The sequence below is a fragment of the Panthera leo genome, chromosome A1, assembly GCF_018350215.1.
Source record: "Panthera leo isolate Ple1 chromosome A1, P.leo_Ple1_pat1.1, whole genome shotgun sequence".
In the NCBI taxonomy this organism is placed as follows: domain Eukaryota; kingdom Metazoa; phylum Chordata; class Mammalia; order Carnivora; family Felidae; genus Panthera; species Panthera leo.
This window is the reverse complement of record NC_056679.1, coordinates 19,251,916-19,274,356: the sequence shown is the minus strand read 5'-3', so window position 1 is coordinate 19,274,356 and position 22,441 is coordinate 19,251,916. Positions and strand designations below refer to the sequence as shown.

Below are 22,441 nucleotides of genomic sequence, written 5' to 3'. Positions count from 1 at the left end.
GCAGCTCGGACTGGGCTTCGCTGGCTGGCTCTTCTGGTCTTGGTTGAGCCCAATCATGCATGTGCGGTCACTTGCCAGGCCAGCTGGAGGCTGGCTGGCCTACTGTGGCCTCTCTTGGGTGGCTTGCCTCTCTTTTCCACATGGTCTCTTCATTTTCCAGCAGGCCAACTGGAGGGAGTTGAGAGATAGACAGAGTTCCAAAAAAAAAAAAAAAAAAAGAGCAGCAGTGCCTTGAATACTCAGATTTGGCACACCACCACTTCTACTCATCCTACCCACGTAAGCAAATTACAAAGGCCAATTGATATTTAAGGGGAAAGAAAAAAAAAGCCATTTAATGATGGAGAAGCTGCAAAGTCATATTGAAAAGGGCACAGATACAGGGAAGAGTGAAGGACTATGCCCATTTTGGGAGCCCACCATAACCTACGTCTCCCACATGTCCTCTGCAACCATCTGGTTCCTAGGGGTCTAAACAGTGTTTCACGTTAGTCTCCAGGAAAAAATCCCACCCACTGCTAACAAGTGGGATTAGAAATAGTAACTTTTCTCCAAAGGTGAAATTAAAAACAAAGTGTGGCTTTTTCTCTCTGGTAAACTATTCACGTACATAACTACAAGTAGAAATTTCACCACACTGTAATAAAATATTTACCTATTTTTAATCAATATGTTTCATCCCAAATCATAGCTTATATTGTTTCCTAAAGTGCACTATAAAATAAATGAACTGATTGATACATATCATCTATGAGGTTGTCTGGCTGATTAATAGCAGCCTGAATATTCCACTTGGTATGGGATTCATAGTTTTTGGTTTCCTGTTTTAGGAAGACAATTTTAGCAGGCTTTTATTTTTTGTTTAACAAGAGAGAAGAAAGAATGACTATAGCTAACTGTAGAAATGTAAATCAGCTGTTATCAGGATGTGCAACCATGATGTTACCAAGGCAACTCTGTGGCCTGAAAATTTACACAAGAAACATGGAGGTTACCTTCCCACCAAGGATCCCCTTGGAGTGGTTAAATGATAAACAAAATTACTGACCTGAATTAATTATGCACATGTAAAAAAAAAAAAAAAGTACTTGTCCTCATCTAAAGAGTGTAGCTTTTATTAGTAAGAGTCATTGAAAAGGATTTTATGAAAGTCTTGCTATCTCAAAGTGAGGATAAATTAAACACGTAGTTGATAGTTTCATTTTTTAATGGAATGCAGGGCTAGAAGCATGAAAGAAATTGGAAGTTTAAGCTAAAGACTGATGAAGGGTATATGAAAAATGCTTAAATGTATGACCAATAGCTAATCCTTACAAGCCTTTATAAACTGTGTCTATTATACCTGCAATCAAAGTTAGTAAAACTTACACATTCAGAAAGCCTTCATGAAGATTCTATACAGCCATAAGAATTATTTCTCACATTGTAATTTCCCTCTCCAACTTGACGGCCATACAAATATTGGTAATTACATGCTCTTGCATAAAGTTATACTAAAGCTGTGCTGTGGTTTTATGTTCATTCACAAAGACTATGGCCATCTACTAAGTTCTAGGCACTAGGGATAGAGAGACAAAGCAGAGTGGTAATCAAGACAAAGCTCTCATAAGCTTATAGTCTAGGGAGGAAGATAGTAAGAATAAGAAATTAAAGTGAACTTTAGTTTCATGATCAGACAATTATAGTGTCTCTTGGGGTATTAAGCGGGGAAGCCAAACCTAGAGGCAGGCAAGGGAAACATGCTTAGATATTTTCTCAATCATTTAAAGCAGTGGCTCCCCGTCAGTGGGACCCAGGCAGTAGTTTGAGACCCAGGTTTTTCATAGCAATCATAAAAATGCAAATAAATTCACGACAGCATCTTTTTTATGACATGAATTCAAACAATAAATATAATGATGAAAGGTCAATATTGCATGCGTTTAACAAATAATTTGAGCGTGAATGAATTTAAGTGTCAGACCGAATGAATGTGAAATTGTCAGAAGCAGCTAAGAGAAAAGGTGGGGAGACTGTAGACAAACTTGAGGACTTCCTAGAATTTTTTGGATTAAAGAGAAACATATTAATATAGATACAGGGTCTTCCACTCACTCATGCAAAAGAGCATTCAAGGTTTGACTTTATTTCAGACCCCTTTACAAAAAGCCCCATTGGGTACTATAGGGAAAAGAAGGAAGAGAAGGGTAACTGCTGATGAAACATACTAACAGAAATGGTAGGAGGTTCATCAGAGGGAAATCTTGCAGGAGGTATAATTCTGATCAAAGAGGCAGGCATTCCAAACCAAGGGAGGAATATATGATGGTGAAGAAATGCAAGCAAACCTTGGCATTGCAACAGGCCGACCTGATCTTTAAGGTGCTTAGAATCCACAAAGAGACTGGATTTTATTCTGGGGGTAAGAGAGAATCTTGTGCAGGATTTTAAGCTGAAAAGAGATTTGGTCTTTTTAAGGAGGAGGATTATCAGGCAGGAGTGCAAAGGGTTGAGCTGAAGGAAGAAAAGATGACCAGAGACAGGAAGTCAAGAGGCCACAAGCACTCAGCACAGCTGGGGCAGGAGGCATGTCAACGTCCTGAGCAGGTTGCAAAAGAAAACATCTGCACTCTGCTTTGAATGCACCTGTGGAGCCAAATTCCTATTTCCAATCTCACTTGATAGATCAATTGTTCATACATGCCCAATGTAAAGCCATCTGTGTAAAAATACATGAAGTTCATGAACTAATTAATTAATTAGGCATGACAGACCAAATGAAGGTTTTCTATGACTCTCTCTAAGAATCACAGGCACAAATGGAAGCAGAGGCATCATAGCCACCAAGTATGTCCCCACCTCAGTGTCTTGAAAGAGGAACACCATCCTTCCTACCTGGCCTGGGGTCCCAGCCCTTGGCTTCCAGGCCAAACCAGGTCAGCCCAAAGCTTCCTCCTTACCGCCTCCAGTCCCATCCTCAGGGACAACGCTTTTAGCCCAGCACAGAAGGGAAGGGAGCAAACAAACAGGCAATTACATCACTTTTTATAATTTGAAAGTACTGGAAAGAGAGTCTTAAAGGCAGTTTCTCCCTTTCTCCCTCTCTCTCCTCTTAAGTTTTAAGTAACAGTGTGTCAACTGACAGAAGTAGTAAGAGCGAAGGATTTCGAAGGACTTCTTACACTCAGGGACTCTGGACCCCTCTACTTCTTCTAGATTTTAGTCAAACTGCTTTTCTCAGGGCCTGACACAGACTCGTGTACCTGTATGTCCTTCCCACCTGATACGTTCTTTCTTCTCTACATTCTTGAAGACTCAACTTTCACGAAGATTTCACAAAGTTTGTGAAGTTTAGGCTTCACAAACTGGCCGACTCACTCTTGGGTAGGAAGGTGCCTATCTTACATTATTCTCAAGGTTGTACACATTTTTGCATCGTTCTTTATCAGCCTCTGTTATACCTAGCTTGTATCTATGCCTCCTTACCACCTCAATCTCACCCTGAAACACAGGGTCCCTAACCTCGCATCTGTGCCGAGGCACCTGCCTGCCTATGGCGACTTCCTTGTAGCATTGCACACCTGAGCAAAGACAAAATCCCAAAATAGGAATTGCCTCAAACTTTTGAAAATGATGGTTGGCTTTCCATAAGGTAAACACAAACACAATCTTGCTAAAAATCAGAGGCAAAATAAAAAAACCTTCCCAAAGCCAAGAAACTCTATTATGATGCATTTTCATTGCCTATAGGATAATAATTTGTCTACTGAATAGCTGTCAGAAATATACTGTCAGGTAGAGCTAAGCAAGACCAGCTGATCATCTACAAAGCCACTTGCCCTACTTACTTATTTTCACCAGTTGTCAACTGATTAAAGAAAATTACCCCACTTTTCTCAGAAGCTCGAGTCTTTTGTTAGCAGCATTTGGAATGGGCTCGGACAAAGCAAATCAACTTCTGCAAAGGCTGAGACCTTTACCGTTCTCTCTCCGGGCTGAAGGTATTTTTATCCCCTTTCTACATTTACAGGTCTCTGACAAAGTGCCTCAGGCGACTGGTTATATTTTTAAAAATAAACTGCATACCCAATTCTCTTTCGTTGGCAGAAAACGAGCTACTTGTTAGACGTGCTGCAGCCAAAGCGTTCATTAAAGCTCCTGGCACTTCGTGCCGCCACTGTTTCCTATTTTCTGGAACGCCTTCGGTCACAATCCCTTGGCCACCTGAAGAGGAAACTGTGTTACTGAAAATAAAAATGTTTCTTCATTTGACTTCTTATAAAATCACGGAATGTTAGAAGGTGACCTAATCCCACCCCTCATGTTACCAGCAAGAAAACGGAGATACAGAAAAGGTTAGTGACTTATGACACATGGCTGATGGGTAGGAGAGTCACTTTTGTGCTTTGTAAACTAGCCACACTGGTATGTTAAAATTTCTATTCCACTTGTTTATTTTAAACTAGGTTTTCCTTCTTATCATCTCATTGGCTTCAAACAGATGAAATTGTATTATGTTTGCAAGCCCCCTCTTGCAAGTTTGAGGACTTTAGTGTTTTTTAATGGTATAAATGTAAGTCAACTCACACATTTATAAATGTCTGTGATATAGTTACACATTTCAAGTTATGAAATGGGTATAAAGTTCAGCTCTCCTCCAACCCTATGTTATCAAGAGGAACATAGGAAGTAAGAAAAACCTTCACCACCTGTAAAAATAACACCCAGACTTTGCTGTGAACACCTCCTATGGAAAGACTATGACGGAAGCTCAGATGTAAATGAAGGAATTTAGGTTGGAAATATCATATTCTAAACACTCCTAACATTTCAATAGCACACTGGTTTACAAAGTAATTTTATATGTATTTTTGTACTGCTAACTCTAACCTTTGTGGATAGCCATCATCTTAATTCAGATTTTATTGATGGAAAAAAAACAACCCCTGCAAGAAATTCCAAGGAAGTAATGGGGCTAGCAAGGGAAGGCAAGTCAAGCCAACTGTCCTTCCTTAGACAATCTCCCTCCCCACAAGGAAAGGGGATTCTGGATCTTTCCTCCTTTCTATTCTCATGAACTGGAGTCATCAGTTGTCTAGCATAATTAGCAAGCAAGTTTCTCAGGAGGTGGGGCAGATACCAGAACAATGTCTTTGAAATATATTTGATACCAAATGTATAGGGATTGTACTAAAAGGACTGTGGCATCAAGCTGAGCACCAGCAACAAAGCTGCAGCTGCGGCTTTGTCTCCCCCTGCTGGCAACTTACACTGAACGAGTGTAGATTCCCCGCCCAGCAGAGTGGAACAGGTGGAGGTCATGTCACCGGCTGCCATCATCGCCAGGAGAGTCTGAGGAGCTCGTGCGTCCCACTGTCTCCTGTTCTCTGCAGCAGCACCAGTATCTTGAATGAACAACTCTGAGTATGAGAAAATGACTCGTTATTTTAAAAGCAGTCAAAGTGCAACTAATTGTACCAAAGAGTACTCAGGAACCCTGGAGGCAGTCCATCAGCTGGTACACTCAAAAACAGAGAAATGACCACCTCATTCGAACACAGATTGTTACAGACTGAATGCTTGTGCCCAGTCTCCACCCCAGATTCCTATGTGGAAACCTAATGCCCAATGTGATGATATTGGGAGGTGGGGTTTTCCAGGGCGGGGGCGGGGGGAATGATGAGGTCATGAGGGTGGAGCCCTCATGAATGGGATTAGTGCTCTTATAAAAGAGACCCCGCAGAGCTCTTCACCCTTTCTGCTAAGTGAGGACACAGTGAAAACATGGCACTGGGCCCTCACCAGACACCAACTCTGCCAGCACCAAGATCTTGGACTTTCCAGCTTCCAGAACTGTGAGAAATAAATGTTGTTTATAAGCCACTGAGTTAATGGCATTTTGTTATAGCAGCCCAAACAGACTAAGGCATACATCATAACTTACAAGACTGAAATTTTAAACAGGTTTACGAGCTGTTCCATTTTTATTAGTAATATTTGATTGACTAGCCAATATATCCAAATGTTAGTAAATATTAGTGACAAGAATGGACAAATTCCTTGAGGTACTTCTGAGCATTTTACTTCAGTCGGTTTCCATGGAAATGCATTCAGTTCTGTTATCTTAATTTAAAAATCTTTTTATTTACTACTATGTTTCACTATAGGAAATATGAAAATCAGATAAGTAGAAGAAAATAAAAGTTACCCATAATCTCACCATCTAGAGACTATTAAAAATTTAAAAATTTCTCCTTGAATATAGATTCTGTGTTTTGAAACAAAAACGGGCCTCACACTATGCGTAACCTTCAGAACTTACTCTTTTCAATGAGTAACATATCATAGTCAGTTTATTAGCTACTCTTCTATATGCCCATTTTAAAGCAAATATAGTATTGTTTTGCGGATGTATTAGAATTCTTTGTAATTGGATGTTTAGTTTGCTAGTAAGTTTTCACTTTTATAAATAATACTATAATGAGATCATCGTAGCTAAATGTTTGTGGACATTCATGATTATTTACCCTAGAAAAACTACAGAAGATGACAATTCTAGGAGCTAGATTATTTGCTTTACCAAAGCTTTTCACTGCTAACGTGGACTCTATTACTAATTTGTTCATGATTGTTTTCCATGTATTTTGAATAGTTTTCCCTAACCAAAAAGAAAAACACCTATATTTTCTCTTACTTCTTTTTCTTTTTTTGTTGTTGTTTTAAATTCTAGTTAGTTTACAGTGTAATATTAGTTTCAGGTATACAATGTAGTGATTCAACACTTCCATACATCACCCAGTGCCCATCACAAGTGCACTCTTTAATCCCCGTCACCTACTTAACCCTTCCCCCCAGCCCCCTCACCTCTGGTAACCATCAGTTTGTTCTCTATAGTTAAGAGTCTGCTTCATGGTTTGCCTTTCTCTCTCTCACTTTCCCAGTGCTCATTTGTTTCTTAAATTCCACATATGAGTGAAATCGTATATTGGTTTTTCTCTGATTTATTTCACTTAGGATAATATTCTCTAGCTCTATTCATGTTGTTGCAAATGGCAAGATTTCATTCTGTTTGATGGCTGAGTAAAATTCCACTGTGTGTGTGTGTGTGTGTGTGTGTGTGTGTGTGTGTGTGTGTGTGACATCTTCTTTACCCATTCATCAGTTGATGAACACTTGGGCTGTTTCCATAGTTTGGCTATTGTAGAAAATGCTGCTATAAATAGTGGGATGCATATCTCTCTTTGAATTAGTATTTTTGTATTCTTTGGGTAAATACCTAGTAGTGCAATTGCTGGGATATTTCTATCTAATAGGACTAGATCTGTTTTTCACTTTTTGAGGAATCTCCATACTGTTTTCCAGAATGGCTGCACCAGTTTGCATTCCCACCAAAGGGTTCCCCTTTCTTTCACATCCTCGCCAACATCTGTTGTTTCTTGTATTGTTGATTCCAGCCGTTCTGACAGGTGTGAGGTGACATCTCATTGTGGTTTTGGTTTGCTTTTCCCTGATGATCAGTGATGTTGAGCATCTTTGTCTGTTGGACATCTGTCTGTCTTCTTTGGGAAAATGTCTATTCATGTCTTCTGCCATTTTTTAATTGGATTATTCATTTTTGGGGTACTGAGTTTTATAAGTTCTTTATATGTTTCAGATACTAACCCTTTATCGGGTATGTTATTTGCAAACATCTTCTCTATTCCATAGCTTTCCTTTAGCTTCAATTGTTCATTTAATTAACTTTCTAATATATATCTTCATTTTTTACATATAAATTCTTTGGCTTTTTAAATTTTTATTTTCATTTTGTTGTATCATTATATAGGGTCTGACTTCACAACTTTCCCCCAAATTGTTAACTGATCGGCCTAGCAACATTTATTTGATTGAGCCTTTCTTTCCCACTAACTTGTGATATAACTTTCAGCATATGCTAAGTTATTATCCACACTCAGATTTGTTTCTAAACTATTTCTTCTTTTCACTGCTTTATCTATTCTGATGCTAGTATCATATTCTTTCAATGACTATAATTTATAGAATATATTTTGACATTTGAAAGCCATATGTGCCCCTTCGAATCTCCAACATTCTCCAAACTGCCAAGATGTTCTCGTCTTTTTGTGGTTTTGATTGAAACTGACAAAATCCATATATATATTTGGAAAGAATATTTCTAATATAGAACAGTGTTATTTCTCCCCATTTACTCAAGTGATCTTTAACTATAACTACCTCAGTAAGGTTTTATAATGTTCTTCACATGCTCTGCAAAACCCTTATAAAGTTTATTCCTAAATTATATATGTGTACACACACACACACTTGCTGTTGTTACTGGAAATGAGATCTGAAAACTAAATGAGAAAAATACTTGCGATACATATTATAGGTAACGCTTTAACTTCAAGAGTCTTATAAAGCGAAAAATAAATGCCATTTTCAGTGGATAAATGAATGAAAGATGAAAGCACATAATTCACAAGAGAAATATGGATGATCAAAACATATGGGAAAAAATTTTCAACCTGAATTATAATTACAGGAATGCAGAGAAGTTTAAAGACCATTTTCTGTACCCAACTGAAATCTCTTTAATCTAAAAAAAAAGGCAGCTACATCTTGTGAGACCTACAACTTACAGTCTCCTCTTTCCAGAAAATTTATGCAATGCAAAGAATAACCTTGGAATTTGTCCCTTCCTCTGCAACTTTCGCTCAGGCCACTATAAGATCCTGACGGCCAAACCTATAGGTTCTTATTCAACCCACTTCACTTAGCCTTTCCAGTTGATGCTGCCAACCCTGCACCTCCTTCTAGAACTTTCCTCTTTTGGCTTCACTCTCTCTGTATTTTTCCAAAACTTGTCTAAACATCGTTAGGGTCTGTCCCAAGCTCTATTTCCTTCTCACTCTAGTCCCTCTGCCTAGGTATTTTCGACCATCGTTAAGGTGATTATGATAATACCGTGTGTATACTATGGAGACTCTGACTTGTCCAAGAGCTTCAGTCTTCCACAGCTAGCGTCTTCTAAGCATCTCCAGCCGAGGCTCAGAAAGACCTAAACCTCAATGTGTCCCAAATCTAGAGCGTGATACTATGTCCGCTCACCTCCCTCAGCGCGATGTGTGTGCCTATTTGGCTGGTAACAGCCTCATCCACCTGAATTGGAAAACTGGGAGGATCCTTGACCTCCTTCTCTTCCTCAGCCACCACACTCAGGGGTTCACACTTCGGTGTCTATTGTCACCGCACCGCTCTGGCCTGTGCACCTGTCATTTCACACCTGAGCTATTTGTCTCCTGCCTGCAGTCTGGCCACTTATATGCACACCATCCTTACACTGCAGCCAGCCTGGTCTTTCTCCATCACAAAGAGCACTTAATTCCCTTTGGTTGAAGGTCACCATACAGGAAAAGCCCAAGCTCTTTAGCATGCCAAGCTCTGTAGGAGCGGGTACCTCCCTGACTCTCCAGCCAGCTGGCACTGTAATGATGATTAGTATTTGGGCTCAGAAAACATGTTTTGTCCCCCCTCTCTTTGGCTCGATGCTACTGAGATGTCGAGGGCAGACTCCGTTTTCATTCATCGCTGAGATCCTTACCACCTCACACGGTCTGTGCACATGGAGATTCTCAGGAAGATGCCTGCTGAACTGAATAAAGGTTTATTTTCTGGAATCACCTGGACATGAGGTGAAGTGTATTATTCTAGGAAGAAGACCCCAAGCCAAGCGAAGGCACGTAAATGCTCACACAGCTGTAAGGGAAGAGGGGTGCTCCAGGAGGCTGCATGCATCCCATCATCAGCGGTAGGAAAGAGGGGTGCTGGGGCAGGAAAGGTGGGTGAGCACAGGCTCAGGTCCCACAATGTTAAACAGGATACTATGTGGAATGGGCTGTGAGGAATCCTGTAAGCATTATCCAGAAAAAGTTTAAGTAGAAGAGTCATATAGCAAGATAACTCCGGCAGCTATTTCGAGAACGAAGGGGAAAATACTAGAGAAAAGAAGGACACATAAGAGAATAGGGCAGGGCAGTGAGGCACAGGAAAAAGACAAGTTAGAAACAGCATTTATGAAGCACCTACTATGTGCCAGGTACTCGATATATCACATTTCACTTTTGTCCTCACAGTAAGCCTGTGTGGCAAGTACTATTATCCCCGTTCCTAGGAGGAAGCTGAGGTTCAGAGCACTGTAGTCATTTGTGAAAGGTCACACAGTCAGAAAGTGGCAGTGGCAGCTCGGATCCAAACTCCACGCATTCACTATCTCGCCACACTGCTGAGAGACGACCGGGCCCTAAACCGGTGGCCGAGGGGCTGAAGGAAGAGGAAAACTCCAGAGACGTCTCAGAGGAGAACCCAGCGCGGTGTGCAGCAGGAACGGTCAGCCTGATGCTGGCAGTCCCCACAATAAAGGATGGCTGGGAAGGAAGAGCTCCAAAATTCAAGTGACAACTGATGAATCCGAGAGGCTAGTGGGACTTGTCCAAGGAACAGTCCAGCAGACAATGAGAACGTGGGTGGTGTGGAGCTGCCGGCTGGGGGCAGGTGCCCAAGGAGACAGCACAGAGCAGGTGCAAAGGGCTGGGTCCCTGGGGGCAGAGGAGCCAGGGCTCTGCCAGCTAGGGCCCATGGAGCAGGGCAGGTGACACGGAGTTGCAGGTGAGCGAGGAGAGGGACTGTGATGGATCGCCAACAAAACGTTCTTTCTCATCTACGGCTTTCAAGAGCCACAACACGTACCTGCTTCTGGACAACAGAGTTTTTCAAATGCTTTGTCTGTATAATCTTCATACTCCTTAAGCTTCATGTCATCCTCAAAGGTCAAAGTTTCATTTCGCACATCCGTTACCTAAAGCAATTCCACAGTGTTTCATGACAAATAAGCCATATTTTTTGGAAAGAAATACGTTGAAAATTTTTTGTGTGTGTTCTCAGTAACAACATTTACCAAGGCATGTGAGAAGTATTCAACATATGTATATTAAACAAATAAGTTAGTAGCATTTTAAAACTGGAACTATGTTGGAACAAGATAGAAACAGGAATGTTTTTGTTTCTTCTCCTCCTTTCTCAACAGCGACAAGCACCAATCATAGGGCAACTTGATTTTATCCAGACTTCCTGCCTTGAATTCTATCCTCCTGCAGTTCCATTCTATAGAACTCTCAAGGTTATCTCATCCACGCCCTGCTTTAAGTGCACAATGTTCCCAATCAGGTCCCTAAAACTGCTCCTAATACTCCACAAACAATACTAAAATGATCACTCTGTTTTAAGCACATCAAAGCATCGAGTAACAAAGGGTGAAGAACCCTGACAGATAACACTTTTTTTTTACTCTCTTCCTTTATACTAACAGGCCAGCTTTGGCACCTGTCTTCATAGAAGTGCCGTGGATGTACCACTCCAGCCCTGAAATAGGTCCCCGGATCTGCCCCCTCTGGTCCCCATAGGGCTGGGACGCTAAGACACCTAGTGGTTAAAGAGAAGTGAGTATTAACTATCACCACTCTAAGAAGTCTCTATGTGGCAAAATGCTAATAAAAATCTGAAAGGTAATTGGAGCACAGAGGATTTTTAGGGCAGGGAAACTATTCCGTATGGTACCATAATGATGGATACGTGTCGCTATATGTCTGACAAAACCCACAGAATGTACAGAACCAAGAGTGAACCCTAATGTGAACCAGGGACTTTGGGTGATTATGATGTGCCCATCTAGGTTTATCAGGTATAACAAATGTTCCACCCCGGGGCGGGGAGGGGGGTAGGCTGTGCATGTGTGGAACCAGGAATGGATGGGAAATCTCTGTACCTTCTGTTCATTTTTGCCATGGACCCAAAAACGCTCTAACACATGAAGTCTGTTCAAAACAAAAAAATCTAAAAGAAATGATAGCATTAAAAATTTTGCAGCTAATGAAGAACATGAATGAAAGAAATTAAGTATCAGACGTGATATAGCTCCTATGTGTTTACACGTAACTTTTGGTAAATTTAAAAGGCAGAGTTAGTGAAGGTGAAATGGAGACACAAATCAGTTGATTCTGATTTTTGTGAACAGGTCTGGTAAAAAGTGGGATTAAAAAAGATGTTGAACACAAGTAATGAAATGAAGTTTGAGTTTATCGCATCCGTGCATTTGTCACTATGTCAATGAGAGCCCAAGTGCATAACTGAGATTTATCCAAAGATCAGCAGAAACTTATCAATAACTAATTAAGACCTAAGAGAAATGTGCACTGTTTCAGGATATCTGCTCAATGTTTTAGGTAAGTATATTAGTTGTTGACTATAATTAAGTCTTCTATTTCAATTTGGCAAGGACAAACAGGTCATATCATGAGAAAATAATTCCTTTACAAGAGAAAAGTAAATTAGATTGGAATAATCCATCTAAGGGAATAATCTCAATGAAAAAAAGAATGGTAAGATAAAAAGCCTTTTGGAAGACTCATTTGAACACCAGAGTTCCTTCTAGGAAGACTTAAGAAAATTCTCCCTATGGCCTATTGAAAAACTTCATTAAATGTGCTATTGAGACACTCATTTTTCTCATACCTATTAATGGAAATAAATACTTAATGGCATACCTCTTCCTCTTGGAGGGTTTTTTCATCAGAAATACATTGGTTTAAACTAATTTCAAATTTCACTCCTCTCTAGAAGAAAGCAAGGAAAATAATGTTAGTTTAGCAATCTAATAAAAGTGTTAAAATTACAACTCCTATTTGACATTACAGATACTTAAAACCGTTAGCTGAACATCACAAAATAAGGCAATTCCATAAAATAGTAGGGGGAAAAGTCTTATAGGCAACCCAGATTGCAAGGTGTGCCCCCCCGCCACAGCGAGCTGTTTAATATGACCCACAAGATCAAATGTTTATTACCTTAGCTTTACAGTTCTGTTCTGGAATGTTACTTTCCTTTATGGTCTGAACTCTAATTTGTTTCAAGTCTCTTTCAATATCCTGCAAGTTTAGAGAAAAATTAAATCTAGCATTTAACATTGATCAAACAATGATAGTTTCACAACCCCTGAATTCACAGCATGGTCTGTTTACATTACTTGACTTCTGGATTGAATCCAATGATTAATTTGAGCATCAAAACATGCCTTTGTAAAGGAAAATTAATAATAATTCACTAAAAACTTGGACACAACATCCATTAACTTGAAATAGCAATACATTGGACGCTGGCATTGCAATGGCAAAAATTCCATAATGTGGCAATGCTTATCACTCTGGTCCAGTACAACTAATCTAATTCAAGAATATAATTTTGGCTACAGGATCCCTCCCTTAAGAGGCTTACGATTGTAACCAGGAAAACAAGTGCACTGCTCACAATAGTAAAAAGGAAGGAGAGGGCTCTAAAAATTGCTGGGCAATTTCAAAGAAGAGAAGATGACTGTGAAAGTAGATGACGAGACTGTCGAAGGAACAGGTGAGAGGTGAACTGTAAGTACTGGGCTTTCTTGGGATGCAGTCCGGGGCCCTCTGCCCCTCTCTTCCTCAGTGCAGGGTGTTAGCAGTTGCTATGGATTTAAGGGTCCTTATGCAAGGACCCTGAAGTGTGCACCTCCAGGGATGCTCTTTCCTCCCCTCTGAGCGGCAGGCTCACCTACTTAACTGCCTACTTAGCATCATCTTCACCTTGACGTTCATTCCACACATTCACACAGAGAACCCACCATGTGCCGGACACAGTCCTACACATTGGGTTAGTGCGGTGAATGTGACCAAAGATCCCTGCTGACATGGAACTTCCATTTTACTGCAATAACATAGATACTAAATGAGTTCAATTAGCAACTCGTTGCAGAAAGTGCTATGTGCTATGAAGGAAATCAAACAGGGTGACAGCACAGAAAAAGAGGAGAGGAGGAGAGTAATGCAGGAAAAGCCTGTCCTGGCATGTGATGGAATCCCTGGAACGATGTTGCACCTTGCATATATGAAGGTCTGGGGAAAGCATGTTCCGTGTGTGGGGAGCCCTGAAGCAGGCATGGAGTCCCTCAGATTTTCTCCAACTCAGTATGTCCAGAGTACAACCCCCCGCCCCACAACCTTGCTCCCCACTCTTCCCCATCTTAGTAAATGATATTTACTTTTAAGCCAGAAACACAGGAGTCTTTTCGTCTTTTCAGTGTGTGTGTGTGTGTGTGTGTGTGTGTGTGTGTGTGTTTTAATGCTCTCTTCTCTCCGCCATGTTACAGGAGGTCTCTATCATCTCTCCCTTAGAATTCAGTGCTGCCTCATCTGTAGGTACATTGCATACAGCAGGTGTTAGTTTGAATCATTAATCCCTGCTTCCCCTGCAGCCCTGGGAAGGGCACGTTTCTGCCTTGCAATATTACGAACTCTGAAACAGGACTGTGACTTTTGTATCTTACTGATTTTGTGAAGCTGCCTGTCTAGATTTGATTGTGGGGTCTGGTTGTCTCATTTGTACAAGAAGTGTCCTATGGCTTTATTTTCCTTAAAATACAACCATCTTAGACTCCCGAGCCCCATCCCCCCAAGTTGGTTCACGTTAAAGTTCCTGGCATCACGTCGTGGAAGGTCCCAAGCAAAACACTCGGGGAGCCTTTCAGTCTTCACCAACATTGGCCCCCCTCACCCACCCTTAACCAAGCCCTCGTGGCACCTTGAAGATAAAGGTGAAAGACCTCCCAGAAAGAAAAAAAAAAAACCTTCTTGGGAGCCATTTGATAATTCATCTCTGCCCAGTTCCCTCCTCCCACCAAAAACGTAAGGTTGAAGTAAAGACATTAACCATCAGCTTTCTGACCAAGGTGTCTGAGACACTGATTCGAACACCATCCAGAAAGCTAAACTCTTATACACACACACGAGAGTCCTTCTCACACATGGCTGCACACTAAATCACCCAGCCGGCTTCTGAAAACAGGATGCCTGGGCCCCACCCCAGACCATCTGGGGGTAGAGCCTAGGTGTTGAGTTTTTAAGAACTTCTGCACACAGCTCTCCTGCACAGTGAGGGGTAAGAACTTCCGGCCTAGAGGAGCACCTGGGTGGCTCAGTCAGTTGAGCACTGACTCTTGGTTTTGGCTCAGTTCATGATCTCATGGTTCGTGGGTTAGAGCCCCAAATCGGGGCCTGGAGGCTGCTCCGGATTCTGTGTCTCCATCTCTCTGTGCCCTTCCCCCACACATGCTCTGTCTCTCTCTCTCAAAATTAAATAAACTTAAAAAAAAAAAAAAAAAAAAGACCACCCAGGCTAGAGCCACCTCACTGGGAAACACATTATCACCTACTAATAACCATCACCTGTACAGGAGCTTCTTCCTGAGGTGCTTCTTGGGGGACGGGCAGGTCACTTTTCTTCACTAAATAGGTTTTATAACTTATTTTTGAGTCCTCCTAAAAATACAAATTACACACAGTCAACAGGAGTGGTTCTCAGTCAGTTCTGAGGTCCACATTGTGAATCGCGGCGTTTTGAGCGGGATCTAGTGAGGAAACGCTCCACTCCCACTGCGCAGGTGCCATCGGCGGGAATGGCTGCACAGCGCTCTCCTTCCCGCTCCTTCCCCCTTCCTCCATCCCCCCACCCGGTGGCGCCTCAGCATCCCCCACCAACATCTTTCCCCACACGCATCTTTCCTGGTCTTTCTAGAAAAGTCTGCTCTCTGTCTTCCTGGACTCAGGTTTCCCATCACAGACCTGCCTTAAAAACAAGGCAGATGATGACTCAAAACTCCCCACCGTTAACCAAGCCTCTGCTCTAGAAAGAACCATCTCCAACCCTCCCCGCTCCAGCTCCCCCAGTCTTGCGTGAACCTCTTTGTGGTTCCTGCAGAATGCCCTCCCCCTCAGCCCTGTCTCTCCAAACTCTGTTCTTCTTCTCAGAGCAGATTAGATCCCACCTCCGTTCTTCCATGAAAACTCTCACGGGGCTCATCTACTCCTGTGCACAAGGCTTAACTATATTCAGTCTTACTCGATCACTGCTCATACATGCCGTATCTTTCCAACTCTTTTGAGGAGAAGTACGTATGTTAGAAGAGTAGAGGTTTCAGAATCAGATATTTAGTCTGCCTGGTAATATCTAAGTGACTTTGGGTGAGTTATTTAACTTCTCTATTATGGGGAGTAAAATGAGATAAAGTGTGTGAAGACTAGTTCAGAAGTCCGTACGTATAACTGAATTGTACCACATGCTCACTTCATTTGTATTAATTCATCTATATGCACTCGGGGGTGGGGAAGAGGGGAAAAAGAAACCAAGTCCAGTAGTGTGGCCAGTTCCGCTCATGAGCATGAGCCGGGGGCCAGCTGTATCCTCAGCCGGCCTCAGAACCTCAGGCCTCTCACAGGAGTAGCACTCCAGGGCAGTGAGGGTGGTTCACTGGTTAAACATCCGTGTGTTTTTCATGCGACATGGTCTACAAACACAGGCTAGCTACCTCATCTGGAGCTCTACTGAAAAAGCAGTGATCTGAGAGATGGAAGATCTGAGAGATGGATCTCTCTCTCTCAGAGATCTGAGAGATCCAAAGTGGCGCCTTTAAGAGATTTTCAAGAATCATCTTGACTGCACTCAAATGTGGCCCGATACAGGCTTTCAAACCTCACCCCTGCATATGAGGCTATTCCAGCATTGCTGAATTCAATAAGTGCTCATCTTTTTTCCTATCTTATGGGCCTGGACTAACCTTCTGCTTCTGACCTAGTTCTGGTGTAAAGTCAATCAGTATTGACTAATTCACGAGGCAGACAACGAACAGGTATTTTTAAGGATGGCCGGTCCTAACAGAATCTCAGATACCCTCGCCATCGTGTGTAGTCGCAAGTAAACCATATTAAAAGTTTCAGTTAGATCTGTTAGCTTTCCCATTAAAAGGTTGCATGATAATATTTTCTAATTGCCATGAGGAGAACGCTGCTTTTGAAACCCTGCTCACTTTAGGTAGATCGAAATCAGTAGTACCATATTTCCTTCGGGAGAAAAATGTATTCACCTCTAGTTCACTCCCCATCTTCTTTCTAATTTCCTTCATGTCATTGTGGTACTGTTGGCGTATTTCCTCTAGCTGCTTCCAATATTCCTGGAAAGCAATCCCAATTCAAAAGGTTGAAATGTTGGTGAACAATTGAACAAAGTAATCTCTTATACAGCCTACGATTTAAAGAATGTGTGACAAACAGTAAGAATCAGAAAACCCATTGTTCCTAAAGATGATAATCTATGTCTTAGCTGTGGTACTTCCCTCCCTGTTACTTCGATGGGGTGGCTTGGGGTGATCTCACTTTTATATATAACCCTAACTGTGCTCATGACATACAATTACTTCATATATCCACTTTTATGGGTTGAGTTTTACCCGCCTAGAAAAGCTATTTTGGGTCCTAACCTCCAGTACCTCAGAATGTGACCTTATTTGGAAATAGTGTCACTGCGGATATAGCTGGTTAAGCGAAGATGTGGTCATACTGGAGTAGAGCGGATCCCTAACCCAACATGGGGGGGGGGGGTGGGCTTTTAAGAAGAAAGCCACGTGAAGGCAGAGACACTGAGAGAGAATGCCATGTGTTGACGGCAGAGAATGAGTCATGCGGCTGCAGGCCAAGGAATGTCAAAGATTGCTGACAAGCCACCAGAAGTGGGCAAGAAGCAAAGGATTCCCCTACAGCTTTCAGAGGGAGCATGGCCCTGCCGCCATCTTGACTGTGGACTTCCAGCTTCCGGAACTGGGAGACAATACATGTCTGTTGTGTTACACCATCCAGTTTGTTGTACTTTGTGAAGGCAGCCCCAGAAAGCGAATACATATTTCAAAAATGTTAATGATGGGTGGTTACTTTATCAATCCAAGGTAAAAAGCCTTATGAAGTTCACCACATCACATTCTCCAAGGAGGTGAAATATGTATCTCGGTAACCCCTCGAACTCCCAGCATGGAGGTTCACACGAGTGTGTCCAACAAGTACTGGGCAAGGGAGCTCCGCCTTTCAGGTGTACTGTTGGAACACTAAAAGTAATATACAGAACAGCACAAAAGACAATGGCAAGTACAGTGGGAGCCCGGGAATTAGATTGCTTCTAACCTGTTCCTTCATTTTGTTTCTCCTGATCTGCAGCTCCTGGAATCTAGACTCTTCTCCATTACTTCTTAGCTCTTGTCTCTGGTTGTGATTTGGCTCAGCAGAAGATGGACGAAGACCCTATCAATCGAATGAAATAATTTTATTTACTAAAAAAATTTTTTTAACATTTATTTATTTTTGAGACAGAGAGAGACAGAGCATGAATGGGGGAGGGTCAGAGAGAGAGGGAAACACAGAATCTGAAACAGGCTCCAGGCTCTGAGCTGTCAGCACAGAGCCCGACGCGGGGCTCGAACTCACGGACCGTGATATCATGACCTGAGCTGAAGTCGGACGCTTAACCGACTGAGCCACCCAGGTGCCCCTCAAATGAAATAATTTTAAAGCATATTTGCATCTTAGAAACATCTTCTCATTTGACCTTTTTCTTTAAACAAGAATTATATTGTGAATAAAACTCACTATTTGGGATGAGCAGAATTTTCTTAATTTAAATATGAAATACTTAAAAAGTAAAGAAATTTAATAAAGCCACTTATGTTGTTATCCTAAGCAATCAATATTTTATGCTACCATGTGAGACACCCAGATTCATTTTCTGAACTAGTAAACTATGATTGCGAAATTAAAGTTCTGTAAAAGTTGAGCCATCACTGGAGCATCAGGTTAGGTAGGGGAACAGAACTAGAGCTTTTGAGTAGTTCAAAGTAAGAGTAATAGAAATAGAATGCATATCCAGCCTCCACCCAGGAACTCTGACACTAAAGAATAAAGGTTAAACTTTAAAAAGCTAACTTTCATTTCAAATAAAATACAATAGTCACTTTTTAAAAGATGTGTAGTATTCTAATAAAATAGAATCAAAGAATTGTAGCACTGAAAGGGACCTCAAAGCTCATCTACTCCCAAACTGTCACTTATAAAAAGGAAACTGAAGCTCAGAGAGGTTGTATGACCTGCCTAAGGTCACACAGCAAGGGACAGAGCCAGGAAAGAAACCAGGCCGCCCAAACTCTGATTCAAGCCTATTCCCATTATTCTTCTTTAGCTATTAAGGGGCACCTGGTTGGCTCAGTCAGTTGAGAGTCCAACTCTTGATTTCAGCTCAGGTCATGATCCCAGGGTCGTGGGATCAAGCCCCACATAGGGCTCCATGCTGAGCATGGCGCCTGTGTAAGATCCTCTTTCTCTCTCCCTCTGCCCCTGCTGGCTCTCTCTCTCTCTCTCTCTCTCTCTCTCTAAAGTAAAAAAAAGAAAAGAAAAATAAAAATTGGAGAAGGTGGAGAGTAGTCTTGATCTTCTATGCAGAATGCACTTGGACATAAGGACCCATGAATATCTGTGAACAGGAAGTTCCTGATTGCCTCTGACGATCGGTATTTTACTTACCAACTGCTCTTCCACTTTCAGCTTATACTGTTGAGCTTCAAATCTCCTCTGAAGGTATTCAGCAGGCCTTAGAAAATAAAAATGTTCAGCTTGAGTAGAAACTTTTACTAGTCTTAGGCACCAATTTGAGGAGTGGATTTTCAATTCAGGAATGCGATTCACAGTTCACCTGTGGCTTAAAGTTCTGAGTTCAAGAAGTGGTTCAGAGTTACAGAATGCATTCTGTGGACTCAGGAAGAAAAGGAAGCAAAGAGAACTGTACCAATTGGGGATACAGGAGAGGATAAAACAGAAACATATTCTGATGCAGTGACTTTTCTTCAGGACAGGATCAGTCCATCCATGGTCTACAATATGTTGGAGGGAAAAAGAAAAATCCATACCATGATATTCTCACGCTTTGGGCAGGCATCTGACTGATGGCCTTGCACCCCTGATTTGACTGCCAGTTGCCTGTCCATTTCCTGCACTACACTCTGAGCTCCACGACGCCATGGTTGTGTGCCATTCCTGTACCTCTAGAGGCTCTTCATGCTGGCACACAAATGAAAGATCCCAGGAAAATACATGCTGAATTTTCAGTATGTCTTTTTAATGTCTCAAATGATAATCTGATTACAATTCAATTGTTATTGATTAATATTAATAATTTCTTTGGAAAATAACATACATACATGTTCATGGTTCCATGATAAAGAAGACAAGCTACATCAGATTGAGATGAAAAAGAGCAAAAGAAACTCTGACTCGAGTATTCAAGATGAAGAGTTTGGAAGTGCCTCTTGGGTTATTTGTTTTAGGAAAATTTGGAAGGGCTTCAGAATAAATGTTGATATATCAAGATACTTTCAGAGGACCAAAGCTTAACTAAGATTCTGACATTACCATTGACCTGGTGATGGACTGTGGCTTTCTTCCTGTTTATAATTCTCCTCCACTCCAGAATCTTTTGGAGGAACACAGTGGTAACTTGGTTCATGAGTTCTCTTCCGCAACACGTCAAGTTGAGCATAATAATAATCATAATGACCACAGAGTGCAGGAAGTTTGGGCCTTTCTACCATTTTTATCTGAAGGATCAAAAAGAAGAGGAAAGATTTTGAAGACACATAATTAAAATCTCTAATAATTGACAGTTTGATGGTGACCATAGCTAGGACAAGGCACTGAAGGTATGTTTTTGTTTTTTTGCTCTAGACTGGTTTTCAGAGGTAAATAATCTTAGAATCCCCAAATCCTGGAAATGGAAAATACTTGAGAAGTCTAAGTACTATAGCACAGTAGTTTATCATTTTATTAAGGTATGAATAGGAATCTTGCATACTTCATGATTGGTCTACCAAAAATACTTAGCTAGTGAGTATGCCTAGTCAACCCAAGATCTGAAACTAAACTCAGAATTATTACTTTATATTTTCATAAGCTTATTTACATCTTGCTGTACTTTATGGGAGAACAAATGGTATTGTGCCACCCACAAATTTGGGGATTCGCAACATTTTTAGGTTCTGATAAATTGACTAAATACAAAATGTCATCATGACTTGAAGGAAAGAAAATGTTGAATCATTCAGTCCTTCTTCCCAAGGAAACACAAGGAAAGTCATGTAACAGCTGCCACAGGCATATTATCACCCCAAGCTACATCTCACCACCCTTCCCAAACAAAATAGAATGGTAGGAGAACCAGAAACAAGTGTTTGTCTTGGAGTTAAGTAAGGCCACCGAGCTATAAGACAAGAACAAGGCCAAATTAACACATGAAAACCAGTCAGGACCCTGTTGCTGAACAGCAAACTAGGGTCAATTTAACGTTAACCAGGACAATTCTGCCCACTGAACAGATGATAACAAAAGAGTAAAAGAAGTTCAAACCATTGGAAAGGACTAGAACTGGTAGCTGGAAATATAAATACCCAAACAAATGGTTTAAACTGAAATTTCCTCGCTGTGAAGAAGTAACACACTATCTCCTCTGTTCTTCTTAATGCTCTGTGGTTCATATATATGGTAATTGAACCACATCGAATTGTAGATATTGGACGATTTTTAACTTACAAAAAATGGCAACTTCATATGGTTTTATTTAGATATTAAAATAAGTGTATAAAATCTGGTTTATTAGTCTAAACATAAATTATGTATTCATTTTAAAAATCTTTTAAAGTATGACTTACGTTTCTTAGTTTTGCAATTTTACCTATATATAACCCCAAACAAGGTCCTACTGATGACTTGTTGAAAAGTGTCTAGAAATAGAGACAAGTATTGAAGAAAATTAACAGCTTCTTTAGGGTTTTGTCTAAAACCCCAAATGGTAATGAGAACACCACAGGTGGTCCCTGTGGAGACCCACTCATTCCATTGCATTAGCAGAAACCTTCAATGGATTGATTAGAAAAACATCAACTTGTTCTCCTAACTTAATCCATCCTTGAATCTTTTAGATGTTTTCTCTCTCCTAGGAGTCTGCTACAGAGTATTCTAAATCACAACATACTTTTAAATTTCTTTTTTTAAGTTTATTTGTTTATTTTTGTAGTAATCTCCACACCCAACGTGGGGCTTGAACTCATTACTCTGAGATCAAGAGTCACGTGTTTTTCCGACTGAGACGGCCAGGTGCCCTGACTTTTAAATTTCTTTAACAAAGTTAAACCATGGTCTATCAAATGAAGAACAATAATTTAATAAATAGTTTCAAAATCTATCTATAAACCACACATTTTCTAAAATGTCTATATAGCAAGTAAACCTGAGTAAACGTATTTCCAAATGGTCCTCTAATTATACCATAAGCCTTCTTTAAAAATACAATTCTTCAACTAAAAGACAATAGCCATTTAATCATTTATATACCAGAAGCATTTCACTAGCATCAACTAAGAGATTCAATGCTCTGCTAATGTGGATTCAGATAAATAAGCATAAAGAATCTCTAGGAAAAAAATCACTGATTATATAATAAAAGTTTCTCAATTATA

General features: G+C 40.9%; 2 protein-coding genes and 1 long non-coding RNA gene across 4 annotated transcripts in view; 2 read left to right on the top strand and 1 right to left on the bottom strand.

The window, feature by feature from the left end:
• The window catches only part of ALG11 (ALG11 alpha-1,2-mannosyltransferase), a 33,740-nt gene extending 29,633 nt beyond the window's left edge, over positions 1-4,107 (top strand). Inside the window, exon 5 of one of the 2 annotated variants that reach the window (XR_006194368.1) lies at positions 4,087-4,107. The gene's annotated coding sequence lies outside the window, so the exon portion shown is untranslated. Of the gene's footprint in view, positions 1-2,457; positions 3,862-4,086 lie in introns of those variants that run through there. The other variant, XR_006194358.1, reaches the window with a different exon arrangement.
• Positions 1-22,441, bottom strand: part of NEK5 (NIMA related kinase 5) — a 63,582-nt gene that overhangs the window by 15,949 nt on the left and 25,192 nt on the right. Inside the window, exons 12-21 of the mRNA XM_042907666.1 lie at positions 20,343-20,527; positions 19,458-19,524; positions 18,069-18,185; positions 16,982-17,068; positions 15,288-15,380; positions 12,882-12,962; positions 12,582-12,650; positions 10,729-10,837; positions 5,250-5,399; positions 4,066-4,203 (exon numbers count right to left, since the gene is read on the bottom strand). Of these exons, the coding sequence (XP_042763600.1) occupies positions 4,066-4,203; positions 5,250-5,399; positions 10,729-10,837; positions 12,582-12,650; positions 12,882-12,962; positions 15,288-15,380; positions 16,982-17,068; positions 18,069-18,185; positions 19,458-19,524; positions 20,343-20,527 (1,096 nt within the window). The remainder of the gene's footprint in view (positions 1-4,065; positions 4,204-5,249; positions 5,400-10,728; positions 10,838-12,581; positions 12,651-12,881; positions 12,963-15,287; positions 15,381-16,981; positions 17,069-18,068; positions 18,186-19,457; positions 19,525-20,342; positions 20,528-22,441) is intronic.
• Positions 4,114-13,419, top strand: LOC122201916. Its single transcript, XR_006194377.1, has 3 exons — positions 4,114-4,334; positions 11,348-11,477; positions 13,286-13,419. It is a non-coding gene; the product is annotated as an uncharacterized LOC122201916 (long non-coding RNA).